At 54.9% G+C, this 18,986-nt stretch overlaps 1 protein-coding gene across 2 annotated transcripts in view; it reads right to left on the bottom strand.

The window, feature by feature from the left end:
* Window positions 1–18,986, bottom strand: part of NOS2 (nitric oxide synthase 2) — a 44,822-nt gene that overhangs the window by 6,920 nt on the left and 18,916 nt on the right. For both annotated transcript variants that reach the window (XM_014584976.2, XM_006170419.2), the window contains 16 exons: window positions 17,591–17,753; window positions 16,435–16,526; window positions 15,475–15,616; window positions 15,223–15,362; window positions 14,006–14,180; window positions 13,817–13,918; window positions 10,710–10,904; window positions 9,324–9,406; window positions 8,802–8,946; window positions 7,078–7,182; window positions 5,841–5,890; window positions 5,316–5,490; window positions 4,390–4,522; window positions 3,481–3,559; window positions 1,788–1,969; window positions 1,507–1,670 (listed from right to left, as the gene is read on the bottom strand). In XM_014584976.2, coding sequence (XP_014440462.1) covers window positions 1,507–1,670; window positions 1,788–1,969; window positions 3,481–3,559; window positions 4,390–4,522; window positions 5,316–5,490; window positions 5,841–5,890; window positions 7,078–7,182; window positions 8,802–8,946; window positions 9,324–9,406; window positions 10,710–10,904; window positions 13,817–13,918; window positions 14,006–14,180; window positions 15,223–15,362; window positions 15,475–15,616; window positions 16,435–16,526; window positions 17,591–17,753 — 2,125 coding nt within the window. The remainder of the gene's footprint in view (window positions 1–1,506; window positions 1,671–1,787; window positions 1,970–3,480; window positions 3,560–4,389; window positions 4,523–5,315; window positions 5,491–5,840; window positions 5,891–7,077; window positions 7,183–8,801; window positions 8,947–9,323; window positions 9,407–10,709; window positions 10,905–13,816; window positions 13,919–14,005; window positions 14,181–15,222; window positions 15,363–15,474; window positions 15,617–16,434; window positions 16,527–17,590; window positions 17,754–18,986) is intronic.

Raw genomic sequence — 18,986 nt, 5'->3', positions numbered from 1 at the left:
CCTGGAGGAACTTGGCCCAGTGAGTAGCATGGCCCTAATGAGGGGCTGACAACTCCACTGAGGGCAACTCAAGGGCAGGGGCCAAGTCTTCACTGTGACCTGATTCCGAGCAAGGCTTTGGGACCCATCGAACCAGGGTTTGAATCTTGATCGGAGGCTCTGACTAGGTGCGAATCTTGTCCCAGTTACTTAACCATTGTGAAACGGTGATAGTTGGGCCTACTTTACGGGCACGTTGTGGGGATTAAATGAGAAGATGTGTCGGGTCAGCACAGCCACAACAGCACGATGGTAATGCAGGAGAAAGGGTCTGAGGTCATCGGAAATGATGATGCTGATGTTGATGCCCAGAGCCTTTTGCAAAGACTTGTACCCAGGAAGTTGCAGGGGAGTTAATGCATTCTCTCATTAATGAATTCATTTTTATTTGCCAGAGGGCACATGTGCTTGCCAAGAAAGAGAGACAGGCAGAGAGAGGGAGAAAGCACTTCCCGATGGGGCATGGGCAGGCCACGGTCCTTTCTGCTCCATTTCTCCATCCTGTTGGGGTTTGGGGCGTGAGTGCACATGTGTCCGGTATGCTTTTCAAGTCTCCAGGGCTTGACTCAAACTGTGGTTGGCCCCTGAACCACTAGGCTATAGGGCTGGCCTCTCTCATTAATTTGTTCATTTAACTACCACCTGTCACTAAACACAGTGAGGAAAAGTGAGAAAGCACCCCTAGGAGGGATGGTCACACTGCAATCCCTTCTGCTCCATTTCTCCTCCTAGGATTTTGGGTCTGCACACACATTTTTTTTTTTTTTGGAGAGATTTTCACTGTAGCGCGCGTGCGCTCGCCAGACAGACAGAGAGAGACATCAGAAAGCGAGAAATCACCCCCCAGGGGGGATGGTCACGCCGCAATCCCTTCTCCTCCATTCTCCTCTCGGGATCTTGGGCACGCACGCACACGCACCCGGCGTGAGTTTTAAGCCACCGGGTCCACGAACCGCGGTCAACTACGTGGGAGTCCAGCGACATAGCCATTACGCTAACTGCTGGTTCCCTGCACACACATTTTTCAAGCCACCAGGCCTGGGAGTTGAAATGCACAGCCAGCCATGTGGGATCTAGCTGTCTTAACCACCAGGTCAGCAGCTGGCCCCCATCTGTCCCTCTATTCATCAATGCCATCCACACTCCAGTACTTCTTAAGTTCCAAGTTGGCCCCAGGTTTGGGAATAGAGACTAACAAGACATGGCGGCTCCCCTTTCTAGCTAATTTCCAAGGAAGTGCACTTTGAGTACATCCATCCAACACGCAGAACAATTCAATTCACTTGACCCAACTATGCCCTAGAGAGGGGACAGCAGATGATGGCTGACTTCCCACCAGCCTTTGGGTAAGTTTCACTTTGGAAACCTGAAGGGAGGAGGTTCGCCTTAGTGGTTATAGCCAGCTCTGGCCTCAGGCTCCCCCACTCTAACACTTACCCCACCCTCTCCACCAGCCCCAACCTTCACCTGGGCCAAGGTCTGCAGCCTCTGTCTCTCCGCCTCATCTGTGGCCAGCTGGGCCAGCTTCTGGAGCATCAGCTGGGTTGGGGGCGTGGTGATGTCCAGGAAGTAGGTGAGGGCCTGGCTGAGTGAGCAGGGGGGCAGCCTCTTGTCCTTGACCCAGTAGCTGCCTAGATAGGGAAGGAAGATGTCAGGATGGGATGAAGGCCCTTTTTGGCCTTCTCAGAGCCCCTCAGTGTGGTGGGGTGGAGGATGCTGGGCCCCTCAGCTCCCACTCAGGGGCTCACCGCTTTCGTCGAGGGTCTCCAGGCGCACAGGCTGCTGGGGTGCAGGACCGTCCACCACTCGTTCCAGGATGCCTTGCACCAGGGCCAGCTGGTTGCATGGGCACACCCCGAGGTGATCTCCGGGTAGGTAGTTCAGTCTGGAGCTGCCCTCATAGGTGAGTTCCACCAGGAGGGTGGTGCGGCTGGAAAAGGGGCAAAGGAGCCTCTGGTGCTGCTGCTGGGATTTCCGCCAGAGCTCCCTGGTATGCGTGCCGGCTTCCCCAGGAAACATGCCCTCATTTCATGCTCCTGCCCTGTTCCGCCAGCTGGGCCTCTGGCTTGAGCTTGGGACCAGGCATACCCTCAGGCAGGTGCTCAAGGGGGCCCAGGGCAGACCAGACCAGGTCCTGCAGATCCCCCTTGGGGAGCAGGTGGGTCACACCCCTGTAGGCAGCCCTTGGAATCCCCAGGTTTGGCCACAGACTCAGCCTAAAGAAAGTACCCTGTCCAGAGATGCCCAAGCATTGGAAGTGACCTTTGCGTATCCCCAGCACAAAGGCCAGTTTTCCCAATGAATGCGGGGAAGACAGTGCAGGAGAACCAAACCTACAGATAACCCACGATGCTCATTTACCCTGCTCGGAAACTTCCTTCCTTGCCATGACTTTTCAAAAGATTCTTTTTTAAAGTTTATTTATTTATTTTTTCTGTGAGTGAAAAAGACAGAGAGAGAGCACCTTCAACAGGCCCTTGACACTCAACCCATCCCCTGCTTCAGAAAGCCCCAGGTCACAGGCACACGTGTGCCTCACAAAATGTGAGTTTATGTATTTTTATATGTTTTTTTCCTTTAGCAGAGTCTCACTATGTTGCCCAGGTCACCCTCAAGGTTGAGAGCCTTCTGCCTGAGTCTCCTGAGTTGCTGAGATTGCAGGCACCTGCCACCATGCCTGGCGTTCTTTAGGTTGGACCAAGGATGGGACCTGGGCCTCCCATGTGGTTCCAGTCTGTGGAACGGCATCTTAGCACTATGCACCACTGCAGCTGGGCTATGAAGAGTCAAGGGACCAGCAGATGGTGTAATGATTACGTCTTTGGATTCCCACATGGCCAACCAGGGTTCAAGGCCCAGACCCAAAGGCTTAAAATTCACATCGGGGGACCAGCAGTTGGAGTAATGGCTATGTCGCTGGACTCCCATGTAGTCGACTGTGGTTCGAGTCCTGGGCCCGGTGGCTTAAATTCACACTAGGCACATGTGCATGCATGCCCAATATCCTGAGAGGAGAATGGAGGAGAAGGAATTGCGGTGTGGCCATCCCCCGTTGGGGTGTGTGTGTGATTTCTCACTTTCTGTCTCTCTGTCTCTCTCTGTCTTTTTGGCAAGCACATACGTCCTATAGCGAAAACCTCTCCAAAAAAACTCTGTCTCTCTGGTGAGTGCATATGCCCTATAGGAAAAAATCTTCCTCTTGAAAAAAAAAAAAAAAGAATCAAATGGCTCACCCTTGTGATAAAGAACTTGGGGGGGGGGACTGGCTCGTGGGCACTGAGCTTAGATATAAAGCACAGGTGGCCCCAACCCAACGACAGTGCTGCTAACTCCAGCAGGCACCCCTCTACCCTCCCTTCAAAGACTGACCTGCTCTGCTCTTTCATTTATGAAAACAAAATCTCGTGGCCACCCCCCGAGGAGACCTGCACTCCACCTTACCTGGATTTTGGGGTATGCAGGTTCTGCTGAGATTTGAGCCTCATGGTGAACACGGACTTAGCATGCATGCTGCTGAGGGCTGCAGGGGCAGAGGGACAGTGAAATGACACAGGAACTCTTGAGCATTGGCAGGGTCACCTCATACATCTGGACGTTACCTTTGGAGCACCCCACTGAGGAGGCTACTAGGGGTTTCTCTCCTTTCTATTTTCCCAGTTTCTGAGTCACAGACAAAAGCCCCAGCCTGACAAAGGGTGGTTATGCAGTGCCAGATGTCAGGAAATTGCATGCAGGTGCCAAAATACGGGAAGCCCCGCACAACTACCTGGCTTGGAACCAGCACATAGTCCAATGGGAATGCCTTAAACACACGGAAACCTGCAGGGCTGCTGCTGGTTCAAGGCCTAGCCTCTAGAGGGCACACAGGTAAGAGATTGCCATCTGCAGCCTGGAATCGCCTCAGTGGAACCTTCGTAATGACACAGGGCTGCCTTCAGGGCAGGAAGGCTGGCACTCCTGGCATGTGCTAGCAACGTGCTTCATCCCTCTCCCCCACCAACTTTAGTTTCCCCATGTGGGCCTTTCTCACGGGATGAGTGCCAGGTCTCACTCCACCCATGTGGGCAAAGAGCTCTGTGGTGTGCCTGGCACACAGTAGGTCTTCAACTGATGCTGGTTCCTTCTCTCTCCACCACCCTCCCGGGACTTCCTCCTGAAACAGCCTCCCTCAGAACCTCGAGTCTGGCTCCCAACAGGCTCTTGGCTGCAGGGAGAGCGAGGCCTGGCGGCCCCAGCCAGCAGTCTCTGTTCGGAGGGAACTGTGAGCTCCGTGACCACAGGCCCGGGGCACAGACCCCTACTCAGGCAGGAAGGGCAGATGAACCCCATGGGGTGCAGAGAAGCAAGTACCTTTGTTGAGCTCCAAAGGCTGTGGGTCCTGCACAAGCCGGTAGTGGTGTGGGTCCCAGGTCACCCTGCAGGTGTAGAGCTTGGGGATCTGGATGTGCTGTTTGCCCCGGACATCAAAACACTCACAGGCTGCCTGGAAGATGAAGCAGGCTGGTTAAGGGTCATCGTTGTCATCGCTGTCATTGTCACTACTACTGCTATCATTTTTTAGCTCAAACACTGAGCTAAGTGCTTTATGTACTTTCTAAGCACACTTGTCTGGCGGGCTGTCAATGAGGTGTTCAGGCTTGGCACTGAGAAGCTATTGCTATGATTACGAATATTAATATTGATGCCACTTTATCCTTATGCCCATGCTGTGAGGGAGGTCTGATTGCTCTCATTTTCCTCATGTGGGGTCACATGGAAGAGGCTCGGACTTTGAACCCATATCTTCCTGGCTCTGGCTGATGCTCCTAAGCCACTGCAGTGACACTCAGCTTAAGTCATGAGTCCTCTCGATCAGTGGGCTCATGTCATAGGCAATGAAGACCCACAGAGACACTGAGGTGCATCCAAAGAACTCAACCCTGTGGTCTCTGTCCCCAAGTCTTCTGTGCTGGGAGATCAGAATAAGCCCAGGTTGTTAAGAGGTGACCCAGACAGTCAGGGGATGGAAGATCTAAAGCCAGCAGCTCCCCAAGGGCAGAGAGGTGTCTTAGCCACTCGTGCCATGAAGGGGTGTGCTCATGGAGTGGAGTTCTGGGGGTTCAGCAAGAGCAGCAGAAAGCTGAACCTTCAGGTCCATGGCCCTGGCCCATACCTGGCAGGGCACCTGCAGGGCCAGGCAAAGGTCAGGTCTCCCAGGACACCCCACACAGATATGCTGGGCACAAATGCACCATGTCATGTCTGCACCCTGGGGGCGGCCCTGGATGGAAACTGACCTTGAAGGTTTGCACAGCCCAGCTGCGGAAGCTCTCCTCCTGCCCACTGAGCTCGTCACCTTCCCCTGTCGGAGCAAGCTGAAAGGCCCCCAGGTGGGACAGCTTCTCGTCGATGTCGTGAGCAAAAGCACAAAACTGGGGGTACATGCTGGAGCCCAGACCGAACACGGCGTACCTGCAGGGGAGGATACATACGTGGAGCCTGGTGTCCCCAGGAAGCAACCCCTAGAACCCATCACCAGCAGCCTAGAAGGCCAACCCCAGACTCTGCCGTTCCAGTGGGGGCCAGCCCCCTCAGGTCCTCCCAGCCCCCAACCCTTATCACCAGCTCCCAGGACCCATCCCAGGCTTGGTCTGCAGGCCCTGAAGAGGGACTGTTTTTGTGGTTTGACCCTCATACACTGGGAGTACACACCTCAGACCTACGCTCTCCCTGTGCCTCAACAGCCCTGCAAAGACCCCCTGCACACAGCTGCTGGGCCCGCAGGGCAGGGCACCGAAGAGTGGAAGTGGGGGAAGCCTTACCTGAATTTGTTGGTGAGCTCCTTCAGCATGAAGAGGGATTTCTTCAGTTTCTGGAAAGAGAGGGAACCCCAGAGTTCTCAGGCCAGGATTAACAAAAGCACTGCTTGTCATTTCCTCTGGTGGACCCTTTTAAAAACTGGCCAGCTCTGGCAGGAGAAGCTGCAGATCCACAGCAGAAGTCGGTTTATGTGCAGGGCACCTGGCGGGGCTCAGGTTGTCGGGGTGACTTCAGCTTCTCAGCCCAGCTGCACCTCAGCCCGCCCTCAGTGAGGGCCCCAGAACAGCCCAGTCCTGCTCCCCCTGGAGGCTGGGCACCTCCAGAGGCTCTCCTAGGGGGATGCAAGCCCCTTTTCTTGTTTGGAACCTGGCAAGAGCAACGGCAATTGGTTCCATACTCTAAAATAACCCTGACTGTCCAGAAACCCGGGATTGTCTTAGGCGATGTGACCTAGCAAAACTAGTGCCCGATCACACTGTGGGAAACCACTCCCTTTTATGAAACTCATAGTTCAGCTATTGCCTGTTCACTTACTTTTTCATCCTGCTGAGGACTAGAGAGTGTCAAACTGGGGACAACAGTTTGACATGGCCTTTCTAGCACTTCCGATGACACGTTTTATTTTGTTTTTTACTATAGGGCATGCACGTTCACTGGAGAGACAGAGATAGAAAGCAAGAGATCACCTCTCCCCACTCCCCAGGAGATGACCACGCCACAGTCCCTTCCCCTCTACTCTCCTCCTGAGATGCTGGGCCCACACATACATGCGGGTGAGTTTCAGGTCGCTGGGTCTGGGATTCACACCATGGTCAGCCATGTGGGAGATCAGTGCCTTAACCACTACACCACCTGCTGGCCCCACCCAGGACTCTTTAATACACAGAGATTAAGCAGGCTTGCTCTGGCAAGAGCATCTAACTAAAATTCAGTAACTTCCTTTTGTTTTCATTGAATGTCCTGTTTGCTAGTTTTCCATTGGTGAGAGTGATACACATGTCCTCTAAATATGAATTCCTGAATGAGAACAGGGTAGGCGGATTCACAGAAGCATATTAATATAAAGTACGTCACAGGAATTACAAAGGAGACAGGTAAATGGCCAAGGGCGACCACAGTGCCTGAGCACTCACTCCCAAATATCCTCCCAGGGACATGCTGACCCCCTGCCCCAGGCCCTTATCTGATACTCCTGGGCCCACCCCTCCATCCCCAGACCACGGGGACCTTGCCACCGACCTCTCCGTTGCCAGGGGAGTCTCCATTCCCAAATGTGCTGGTCACCACCAGGAGCAGCTGCTCCTCCTCCAGGCGGCTCAGGCTGTACGTGTCCATGCAGAGGACCTGGGCGGCACAGGGCAGGCATCAGCCCTTGGCTCCCGGCTGGGCCTCGACGCTCTCCGCAGACATGATGGGCTTCCCCGTCCCGGGCTGGAAGTCCCTTAGTCATCGTCCCCCACCCTTTGCCCAGCATAGACATGGCACGGAGGTGCCAGATGAACCAACTGGATGTCCTCAGTGCCCCTTGTGGGCAGTCCCTGAACACGTCACCTCCACGATACTACCTATCCTGAATCGAAACCATTTCCCCACTTCCACTATTTCTCACTAGTTTTTACAGAGAGAAATTTTTGGTATAGGGTACATGCACTCACCGGAGAGACCCAGAGACAGACAGAAAGCAAGAAATCACCCCCCGGGAGGATGGCCAAACCACAATCCCTTCTCCTCCATTCTCCTCTCAGGATCTTGGGCATGCACGCATACACGCCCGGCGTGAGTTTTAAGCCACCAGGTCTGGGACTCAAACCACGGTCAACATGTGGGAGTCCTGTGACATAGCCATTTTACCACCTGCTGGTCCTTTATTTTCTCACATTTATTTATAAAGAAATAGAGACAGAGAGCTGGAGAGACAGGATCCCCCAACAGGGTCCCCATGCTGCAGTCCACCCCCAGCTTCAGTCACCCGGACCATGGGCACGCACGGGCTCTGGGCTCTCAGGGAGTTCTCTGCATCTGAGCCTGGAACCTCCCCACAGGGTCAGCCCCTGTGGCATTTTATATTCTGTGAGGACAGACGCCATTTTCGCGGAATGAGCAGGCAGCACTCAGCCTGGAGGCAGTGTCAGGAGAAAGGTGTCATTGCCTCGCTGTCCGACCTAGGCTACCTGACTAGGGCAGGTGCCAGGCCGTCAGGTAAGTGAGGCCTTGTCGGCCGCCCAGGTTAACCTGGTCATTAGTCATTCTCACTGTGGCCTCTGCCTCTACACGGGACCCGTCACGGCTGCCCCGTCCCGGACTACACCGGCCTGTGCCATGCCCCCAGGGCCCCAGGGTCACACCAGTTTCCTAGAAGCTATGGGACCCTGGAAAACCACTTCCCCTGATGCTCGGGTTCTTCCTCTGAGTAGTAACAGCTCACCCCTGAGATCAAACCCTTTGTGGCAGCGCTCTTGGAAGAGGGCGGGGTGTACACTGCTGAGCTCCCCCAGGGTGAGGCCTGGCTCGGTGTCACTCAGCCCAGTACTGCCCTGCTGTGGCAATCATTCCATCAGTGCTGGATTTTATGTATCGCTGAAGGCAAGGAGTGGGGCCTAGTCACCCTTAGAAGCCTTGACAAATTTACCCTTTGTCCCCTTCACATTTAGCTCTGCACCGCACAAAGGGAGGGTTCCGTAAACACGAATAAAATTCATCTAGAGCAGCCCATCCATATGGAAGCTTGGATGCATCACCAAAGTGTTTCTCAAACTGTATTCCCCGGAACCCCATGAAAGGCGTATTTACTGTATACGTTTGGGAATCCCTCGGCATACATTCATCTTTTTATTGGAGATGTACAACACGCATTGGCACCACCGAGGCTCTGAGTGATCCAGGCACGGAAAAGCCATTTGAACTTTCCCTAGACTTCTCTGCACACAGGCGGAGAAATGGCAGTCACCCTGCTGGGGTGGTACCTTGGAGTTGAAGGCGCAGTTGAACAAGGTGCCCAGGTCCTGTGCCAGCGCTTCCGACCTCCCCGTCTCCGTTGCAAAGAGGATTGTGACCCTGACTCGGGATGCCATCATCTTGCGCGATAGCACAGACGCGAACAGCACGGCTCTGAGGGGACAGATGGACGGACAGTGTATGCTGAGTCAGTTTCTGGGAGAAAGCGAGGCCTGGGAGAACGCGAGGGCGACAGCGCATAGAGTGGGGCAGGCTGGGGGAAAAGCATCCTCCGTTTCTCACCAGCTGCTGGCCCTGATTAATCCCCTTCCCCTCCCCTCAACACCACTCAGCCCCTTCGGGAAAAGGAGGAGAGGGGAGGTGGTGACCACCGTAGCAGGCGGTCCTGGGGATGGGCGTCTGAACCTTTGGGAGCCAAACCCCAAGATGAATATCCTCTCTTCTTGCTCCTTGCCCTCCGAAGCCTGGAGGTGAGGCTGTCTGGACCCCGATACCGTGCAAGCACTACACCGACAGCCGCTCCCACTTACTTAGCCAAGACTTTGAATGGGATCTCTCTTTTCCTGGGTCTCCGCTTCTCATCCTGCCAGACGTGAGTTTTCCAGGGCTCCACCTTCAGGAAGGAAGAGAAGTGTAAGGGCAGGTGCCATGGTGTGGATGTCCCCTGAAACTCACACGTTGAGCCTTGGTAATGGGACAGAGAGGGCGGGGACCTCATCTGAGTACGGTGCTGAAAGGTTGGGCCTTTGGGAAGGGATCGGGTGTGGGGTCATCAGGGTGGGGCCCCCTTGGCTGAGTTCTGGTGGGTTTACATGGAGAGGAAATGAGATAGACAGACATGTGGACACAGATCCTGCTTTCATGCCTGCCACCATGTTGGGATACAGCCAGGAGAACCCCCCAGAGATGGCCCCTGCATCTTGACCCTCCAAATCTCGAGTTGAATAAGTCTCTATTTTTCTAAGTCACCCGGCTTCCACTGTTTCCCATCATTGGCAATGGAATGAACCAGGAGAGCAGAGTAGGCTTCCCCTTCATACACCATTCCTGAGCTGGGGAGGGCAAGCAGGCCCACTCTCCACCCCGCCTCGCTGAAACTCCGCCGGGGAGGGCTGCGTCTGTTTGCCCCCTCCCAGAGACACATCTCCGACGCCCAGCACGGAGCCCACACGGTCGCCAGGGTACGCAGGTGATTCTTAACTCATTAGCATCCTCCTAGGAGGAAAAGCCCATGCTTCTGTGGCTCACAGGGTCTTAACCCTGGGCAGATGACGTAACGTGCAGTCCGCACCAGGACGCCATCACAAGAGGACGAGGAGCTACTAGAGCCAGCACCCACGACCCGGGAGAACCGGGCTACGCGGTCAGCCACTCCCACCTTCACGGCGAGGATGCTCTGCCCCACATCTGTCCTTTGTCACACAAAATGAACTCGTGTCAATAGCTCACGGGGACCAGTGCATTCTGGGTTGGGTGTGGCTAATTGTTATCCCCTGGCTCCTGTGACCTGTACCATGTCCCATCCCTTCCAGAGCTGAGGAAATCAGGGCTCAGAAAGGTGAGGTGCCCCTCCAGGATCACTCGGCTGGGAATGGCAGAAGCCAAGCTCCTCACCGTTATCCTGGCGGACTGTGCCCACCTCTCCCATGGGAGCAGGTACAAAGGTGGCCACCCTCCCCAGGCAGAGCCACTGAAGAACAGTGAAGGCGTCTCCTTCAGTCCCCTTCCCTGTGGACATGGGCAAAAGCTGCACAGCATCCTTGAATGGGGCCTGAGATGATTAAAAACACACCCCAATGTCCCCAATTCTGCCCCTGCATTCCATGTATGACTGAGTCTGCACACATGTACACATGCACACACGCACACAGCCTCTGCACCTGAGCTCCCGGGGGAGAGGGAGGAGAGCCCCTTACCTGGTAGTAGTAGAACGGGGACAGGATGTAGTTTAACATCTCCTGGTGGAACACGGGCGTGACACTCCCAGAAATCGGAGGGACCAGCCAAACCCAGTCGGCCGGGCAGCCCCCGCGGGTCCGGTATTCGTTCTGCATGTACTTCATGAAGGACTCCGCAGCCGAGTGGTGGTCCATGATGGTCACATTTTGCTTCTAAATCAGAAGGCCGCAAGAAGGGGAGTCGAGATGAGAGCCAGATTCGTCAGGAGAGCTTCCAGGTGGCTGCAGGGCTCCCGTTCGGACTGCTGGGAGGCCTGGCAATCTATAAAGCGGGACTGCAACTCCTCCTGGCCCCTCGCCTGCTCAAGTGTCACCCAAACGGGAGACATTTCCTGATCCTCTAAAGGATCCCAAGAAATCCTCATGGCCGTGGTCAGCCGCAAGCAATGGGGAACTCTCAGGGGCAGCAGCCAGCCCCTCATGCTAAGTCTCTCCCAACTCCCAGCCAATGGCGGTCTCTGAACATGGGGAACTCGAACCACAGCGCCTTTTTGCACGTAAAGAGAATACCATCCCAGCCACTTGTTGGTGGAGAGTTCCAAGAGTCACTTTCCCAGGGCTGTAAGCTTCTCAGTCAAGGGGAACTAGACACCCTCACGGGGAGCTCTGACACTGGGAGCTGCAGGGTCTAAGCCAACCAGGAATGAGGAGCAAGGGCGGCCACAACCATCAAGGTCTGGGCGACCCATTCTGTCAAGAGACATTTACTTAACATCATGGTTCAAACTCTGGCTTCTCAGCCAAGCGACCGCGAGCGGTCAGTCCCTTAACCCACCTCGGTTTCCTTGTCTGTGAAAAGGGGGATGATGACAGTTCCTATATCGCGATTGTGGAAAGGACATGACACGTTGATGTAAGCAAAGCAGAGTGAGCGCCCGCTACGTGTTTGCCGTTATCACGAATTCCATCTACGTGCTGACATTACCAGGGCACAGAGGCGGCCCCTTCTCTGCAGCAGAGCACAGTCTCACTAGGGGAAGCCGGAAGAAGCCAGGCATTTTCATATGGCCTGGTGGGAGCTAAGATGGATTCAAGCAAGCGATATTGGAGGCAAGCAGGGGAGAGGGTGTCATGTCAGACAGAGGCCCAGGAGAGACAGGGCGGATGTCAGAGACAGCTCCTGAGAAGAGTCTGGAGAGAGATGGGCACAGGTTAGGCAGGAGAAGGGCCTTCTGAGAGGAAGACACAGCATGGTCAAGGCTGAGAGGGACACATGGAGCCAGCCAGTGTAGGCCTGGTACACCAGCCACGCCTTATAAACTCTCACACTGACCGACAGAGCCACTCCAGGGTAGCCCAGCTTTGAGCTCAGGAGCTAATGACGACGCTAGGATGATGATGGTGATGGTGATAACAATAATAAACAATAACACCGAATCCAGGGCTAACCGCGTGCTCCTACGGGTCAGGTGGTGCAGCTAAAGATTGTGCGTGAATGTTTATTTAACCTTCACAACCACCTAGTGTGAGAAGTACTATTATTCCCCCCACTTTACAGGTAAGGAAACAAGGCCAGGTCTTTTAAGTGTACCTGGAAGGAGAGTGCTGAGAAGTCCCAGAGATTCTCAAGCAGTGGGGAGACACGGCCAGCAACAGTCAGGGTTTTCTGGGACATAACCACATCCTGCCAGTGTCCGGGCTGGCGCTGGGACTCCCTGAGAGTCGGATGTGCGGTCTAGTCAGGCCCTCCCAAGCCAGGCCAGCCTGAGGACAGGCTTTTCTTGTTCCATTTTAGCTCAGTCTCAGAATCGCCTCCCCCACTATGCACAGACAGGATCTGCCCATGGGGCGGCCCGGCCATGGGGAATAATGTGTGCACCCCCAGCCCCCCCACACACACACACACTCACAGTGTTCATTGCTCAGTCTCGTGGCCAGCACATAGCACCTGCTCAAGAAAACTTTGAAACACTCCCTGCCCAATGGTCTCGTCTCCAGGGCATCTGCCAGCTTGGTGGAGATGGCCCCAGGTTCTACGGCAATATCATCACGCGAGTAAGAGCAGCAGAGGGACCAGAGGGCTCCGTCTCCACAGGAGCCAACCACGGGTCCCAGAAGAGAACACTGTCACTCAGCATTCAAAGGCCAGAGCGGCCACTGCTCACGTGGACGTGAGCTCTCGTTCGTCCATTCACCCCCATGGTTTTTTTTAGCATCTACCACGCGCCAGACACCCTTCTAGACTGGAGGTACAGCAGCGAACAAGAGACGAGGTCCTGCCCCGTAGAGCTGACAGTCTAGTGGGGGAAATAAACAAGAACGAACGAAGTAGATGCGCTACGCCAGGAACTGTGTGATGAAGTATTTGGAAGAAAAATCAAGCAGCATGGAAGGAGTAGTAGTGAGAAAGGATGGCGGTGGAGTGAGGGCGTCGTTCTACTTGGCACGTCCCGGGAGGTGGGGGAAAGGAGCCAGCCACGGGGCGATCTGTGACTGAGGGCCAAGGAAGCCCAAAGGCCCTGAGGTGGGAATCCCTTTGGTGAGTTGTTTGTTTGTTTGTTTGCTTGCTTTTGGGGGGGACTTTAAAAAAAACTCACCAAAAGGTTTCTCACATGAGAGGAGAAGCAGTGGAGGACAAAAGCTGGACTCTAGTGAGATGAAAAGTAGGACAAGGCTGAGGCTGGACAGGGCGTGCGCTCAGAAGGAGCTGTTCGGTGACAGTTCATTTTTTCTTAGAGTGGGAGCTGGTAGAGCCTGTTTGCCTGAGTCGGCCAAGATCCAGCAGAGAGGGGGACATTGATGGTACAGAGAGGCAGGACAGACATGTTCAGGAATAATGTCTGTGGGCAGCTGAGAGGGGACAGGGCAGGGGCAGCCAGTGCTGGGAAGTGAGGAGGTGCCTGTCGTCAGACCGCTCAAGCGAGCCGGGGGCTTCTTCATCTCTGTATCCCAGCACCGAGCCCAAGCCTGGCCCAAACTGGGTGTTCGATATTTGTTGAATGCACACAGGTGGGAAGGAATGAAGGATGCTGTAAGGGGATTTTCGTGCAGCGGATGATGGTTCATTTTCATGAACCCAACGGCCTAACCAAAAAGTCTTCAAACTCTCAAAACGCCAGACGTACCTGGAAACTATGGAGCACAGCGATGTTGATCTCAATGACAGCCTGGTCCTTCCAGAGTGAGGCCAGCTTGTGTGTCTCCAGGCCCATCCTTCTTCCCACTTCCTGCAGAGCAGCGTCATGGGAGGGAGGGTCCTGGAGCCCACCCGCAGGCCCACGCTAGCCGCCGGCCCAGGTGGTAGCCCTCCTTACCTCCAGGATATTGTAGCGTTGGACATCACAGAAGTCCCGGACTCCGATCTCTGTGCCCATGTACCAGCCATTGAAGGGGCACCCTGGGAACTCGAGGCCTCCCACCTCGAGCAGCATGTTGGACACTGCAGGCAGGGCGTACCACCTCAGCTCCAGCTCTCGGAACCACTCGTACCTGGCAGGGGGGCAGAGTCAGATGCAACTGGGAACTTGCTTCTGGCTGCCTGCCCCCTCTCCACCCCAAAAGAAACCTCAGTAAAAGAGTCAGACAAGAAAACTCCTCTCCAAAAGTTGATCTCAAAGTTCATCCCACCAGGAGAGGTGAACTGGACACGTTAGGGGCCGTTCATTAAATCGGACATTCATGCACTATTAGCAAGTACGTGTCAGACCTGTCCCACCTGCTGAGAGTCCAACTCAGCACAGTACTTAAGGCCTCTAGTGGCAGGAAGCTGGGGATCAAGTTCTGCCTCTCAACTGACCAGCGCTGACACCCTGGGGTGTTTTTTAGCCCCTCTGAGCCTTGGCATCGCTATGATTAAAGCAGAGATGCTGTGTGGTGCAGTTAGTAGCAAACTGGACTGCAGTGTTGGAAGCCATGTGCCAACCATGGTTCATTTACCTAGGTCGGCTAAAAACTCATCAGGCCTAAGCACAAGTTCCCAGGACCTGGGCAAGCTGGAGGGCTGGGGAGAGGGGATCACAGCATGATGAGATCATGGGGAGGGCACTTCTGCCTCTCTCTCCCCCCTTACATGCATGCATGTGCACTCAATCATGAGCAAAATACAGGAAACTTTCAAAAATCAAGATAATAGCATCAAATTCGTGGGATTATTATGAAATAACAGTACCATGTGCTTGTCAGGAGAGGGACAGCTAAGAAAGTGGGTAGGACAACAGAGCCTGGGCTGCTCAGTGGCAGAGTTTCAAAGTCACTGTCACCCCAGTGCCCCGGGCCTGTCCACCCGGGCCGCTGCTTCCCCTCCGTCACACTATCCTCACAGGTATGAGGCCTGCGATGGCGGTGCAAACACAGAGCTGCCGGAGAATACAAGGGTGACAAAGCAGGCCTTGAAGGCTGGCCCTCTGGATGTCACCTGCTTCTGATTGGGCATTGCAGGATGTGAAGGGAGTGGGCCGAGGGCTGGAGTCTCCCTCAGGAAAGGAGAAGGCATGCGTGGTGACTGCACCCCCGGCACCCTCAGCCCACTTACTTGGGGTGTTCCATGGGCACCTCAAGCACGAGATCAGGTGGGATTTCGAAGAACTCGGGGTCACGGCCGTCAGCCTGCAGGACCAGAGGCAGCACGTCGAAGCGGCTGTACTTGGGCTTCCAGCCCAGGTCGATGCACAGCTGGGGACGGGACAGGCACAGTGAGTCTGCAGGCCTGGCCCTCGGCTCCTCTGGCTCCACACCCCCCAACAGGCTCCTGCCGAGGGGCTAGGGCCCGAGCTGGGCCAGGTACCTGGGTGAACTCCAGGGAGGCAGGGTCCCCTAGGATGGTGCCATCGGGCATCTGGTAGCCAGCGTAGCGGATGAGCTGAGCGTTCCAGACCCGGAAGTCGTGCTTCCCATCACTCCGCTGGGGGAACACGGTGATGGTCGACCTTCCCAGGGACAAAGACAGTGCTGCTCAACACCTGGGTCCGGTGGGGGACCCCGGCCATCCCCACTGGCCCAGTTTCTCCATTCTTCCTGCTCCACAGCCCCCTGCATGTGAGCTGATGGAGCCAACTGCCTGACCTACCCTCTCCTCCTCCCTCTAGCTCACCCTTTTTCAAGACCCTGTGCCTCAGGGGCCAAGCAGCCCTCCAAGGCCCTTGCTCCTCCTTGCAGCCAAGATAGCTGGATGCACGTCAGAGACTCGTGGTGGGCCAGGGCAGCACCCTAGCACCTCCTTTACCTCTGCCCCGTCCCGTTACCCCTCCACCCCACAGCACCATCCCACACCCCAGCCTCGTTCTGTGCTGGGCCCCCATTCAGTGGGCAGTGAATATTTGTTGAATGAGAAAAGGGATGAGACGTTCGGTCCTATCAGCCTTGACCTCTTCGACTGGGGAGAAATTCAGGGGTGGGCCGGGGACACACAGCGGTGAGCTGTGACTCCCCCACCCAGGAGAACACCACACCAGAGCCATCTGCTGGGGAACAGTGGGTCCTCTGCAAAGGGGCACCTAGCCCTGCACAGTGACATTACTGCTTACAGATCCCTCATCTCCTCCAAGTGGCCCTAGTCAGGAAGAGACCAAGGACACTAAGCTCGTGGGGGCGGGCTCACTCTCAGAGACCCCGATGTAGCCGGAGTCCCCATTGCTTTCTCTCTGGTTCCTGCTGGAGTTGAGGTGGCTCCCCTCAGCCCCTCTGCACCTTTTGGCTAAGACTGGGCAGGGTGGGCCTGGCTGCAGCCCCGGCAGTGGCACCCCACCTGATGTTGCCGTCATTGGTGGCGTAGCGCAGGTGTCTGCAGATGTGCTCGAACATCTCTTGGGCGGTGGAGCAGCTCCTTGCATCAAAGACCTGCACGAACCCCAGACAGGCCATCAGGACTGGTGGACAGAGGCTCCAAGGCCAGTCGGAAGTCACTGAGAACCGAGGGAGTGACAACGCCAGCACCCGAACACCAGGCTGAGATGCGCTCTCCTCTCTGCACCCGCAGCTCCCATCTCTCCCGCTGCCTGGCCATCCTCTCTCCTGCTCTCCTGGGAAAGCACAGGCAGCCCCACTTGGGAGACTCCAGCACACCCCAAATCCCAAGAATGCCTAATGGAAAGCTCACGAAGCTGGATTCCCACAGCCTCGGTGGAGCACTGTTGCAACAAGGGCCCTTCTGACACTGCCAGATCAGGCTTCACTGGCATTTCTAGGCGATTTCTCTGCCCAAGTGCCTTTTTTTTTTTTTTTTTTGAGAGATTTTTTTGCTATAGGGCACAGCTCCTGGCCGTACGCTCGCCAGAAAGACAGAGAGAGACAGAGAGACAGAAAGCGAGAAATCATCCCCAGGGGGGATGGCCACACTGCAATCCCTTCTCCTCCATCGTCCTCTTGGGATTTTGGGCACACACGCACATGCACCTGGCATGAGTTTAAGTCACCGAGTCCGGGACTCAAACTGCGGTCGACTACATGGGAGTCCAGCAGCATAGCCATTATGCCAACTGCTGATCTCCCAAGTGTCTTTGATATTATGCAAAAATAAATAATCCCCCAATGAACAAAAGGCCTAGGAAGCTGGGATAAATAAAATGTTCTCTCAGAGCCAAGAAGTCAAACACTGTAGGTAAACAGCCTCTCTTGAGGCACCAGGACCTCAGTAATCATAAAAACAAGGTTGCTATTTGTTTTATGGGGGCATTTGCATCTCCCAGATTTAATACAAGAGGGGCCAGCTAGAAATCTGGTGCTGCGGTGAGATTCCGGGCTTCCAAGAGGGACCCTCTGGGCCTGCATCTCAGGTTAATTGTGAAGAGAGAAGCCAAGGCTTTGGCTTCCATCTGGGGAACCCGGGATCAGCTGTCCTGGGGCCATCCAGGCAGGCCTGCCCGCCCCAGTGCCCTCACCCACTCGGGCAGAGGGCAGCTCACCTGCAGGTTGGACCACTGGACCCTCCCGATGCAGCGGGGGGCATTGCGCCAGGCCTGCTTGGTGGCAAAGATGAGCTCATCGCCAGTCAGCTGGTAGGTTCCTGTTGTTTCTATCTCCTTTGTGACCGCTTCCACCCGGGCCAGATGTTCCTCTATTTTTGCCCTGGGAGACAGGAAGACATCAGGAAGATGAACAATGAGATGGCCTTAAATGGAGATTAATTCAAGCCACAGAAGCAGGAACCGAAACAGGGCACCCTGAGGGCAAGATGTCTCATCAGAGACTGTCCCCTCCAGAGCTGGCTTCATGGTGGGTGCTCAGCTTAGTAGGAGGGTCCCTTGCTTAAGGTACTGCTGTGACCGTCCTGAAATTCTTAACCATTGCTGCACAAAGACCCCACATTTTCATTTTCATACTGGGTCCTACTCATCACGTGGCCGGTCCTGGGCCTGTAGAGACCCTGGTTATTTCTAGGCACTGTTTTTAAAATCATATTCATCTCAGCAAGGGGCGCAATGTTCTCGGACACTTGCAAGGCTCAGAGGAATGTCCTCTCAAGACACAGCGGCATCTTGACCCTCCTTATCAGGGGATCACCCGTCCACCTTGTCATGGTTAGAAGATGAGCCAGCCCCTCTGAAGCAGCTCTGCACTCACTGTGAGCCCGGGACTAGGTGAAACAACACAGATAGGGCCTCACTGAGCCTGTGAGAGGGTATTTTTGTGTCTGTTTTATAGTCACGGGTCTCCAGGGGATTAAGCACCAAGGCCAGGAACATAAACCTGGTAAAGAACAAAAGCAGGACTCCTGCTCAGGTCACCCTGAGGTCAAGCCCAGGATCATAACCACATGCAGTGTGACCTTCCACCTTCTACCCTAGCAGGGGCTGCAAGCCCAGTGCCAGCCCACCCTTCCTTGGGAGCCTCAATGAGCCAGGAATGAGCCCCGGCTGTCAGAACTCTGCCTGCAGGGCCTCGGGGACATCTGGGCATTGCTGCCCACGGCATGGGCCGGTGCCACAGGCTCGCTGAGTCATGGTGTTTCTCGGCGTCAGAACGGTTCATCCAGCAACTCCATGTGCAATTTCCATTTTTATACACAAGGAGATTTCAAAGAGTTCATGGAAAATATTATTATGAAAAAAAATGCATGGACTTCTAAACTCTTTTGCTCCACAAATAAACTCTTCCTTTACTTCTATCTTTCCATGAACTTTTGGAAGTCCTCTTCAGTGTATAGATACACCTACAGATATAGAAATAGATACGTGAATCACAGATATACTTTCTTTTTTCTTTTTTTCTTTTTTTTGGACAAGGTCTCGCCATATCATGGTCCTCTTGCCTCAGCCTCCCACCTGGAACTATAGGTGTGCACCACCATGCCTGTCTTTT

The sequence above is a fragment of the Tupaia chinensis genome, unplaced genomic scaffold (genome assembly GCF_000334495.1).
Source record: "Tupaia chinensis unplaced genomic scaffold, TupChi_1.0 Scaffold148350_1, whole genome shotgun sequence".
Taxonomy (NCBI): domain Eukaryota; kingdom Metazoa; phylum Chordata; class Mammalia; order Scandentia; family Tupaiidae; genus Tupaia; species Tupaia belangeri.
This window is presented reverse-complemented; position numbering and strand designations above follow the sequence as displayed.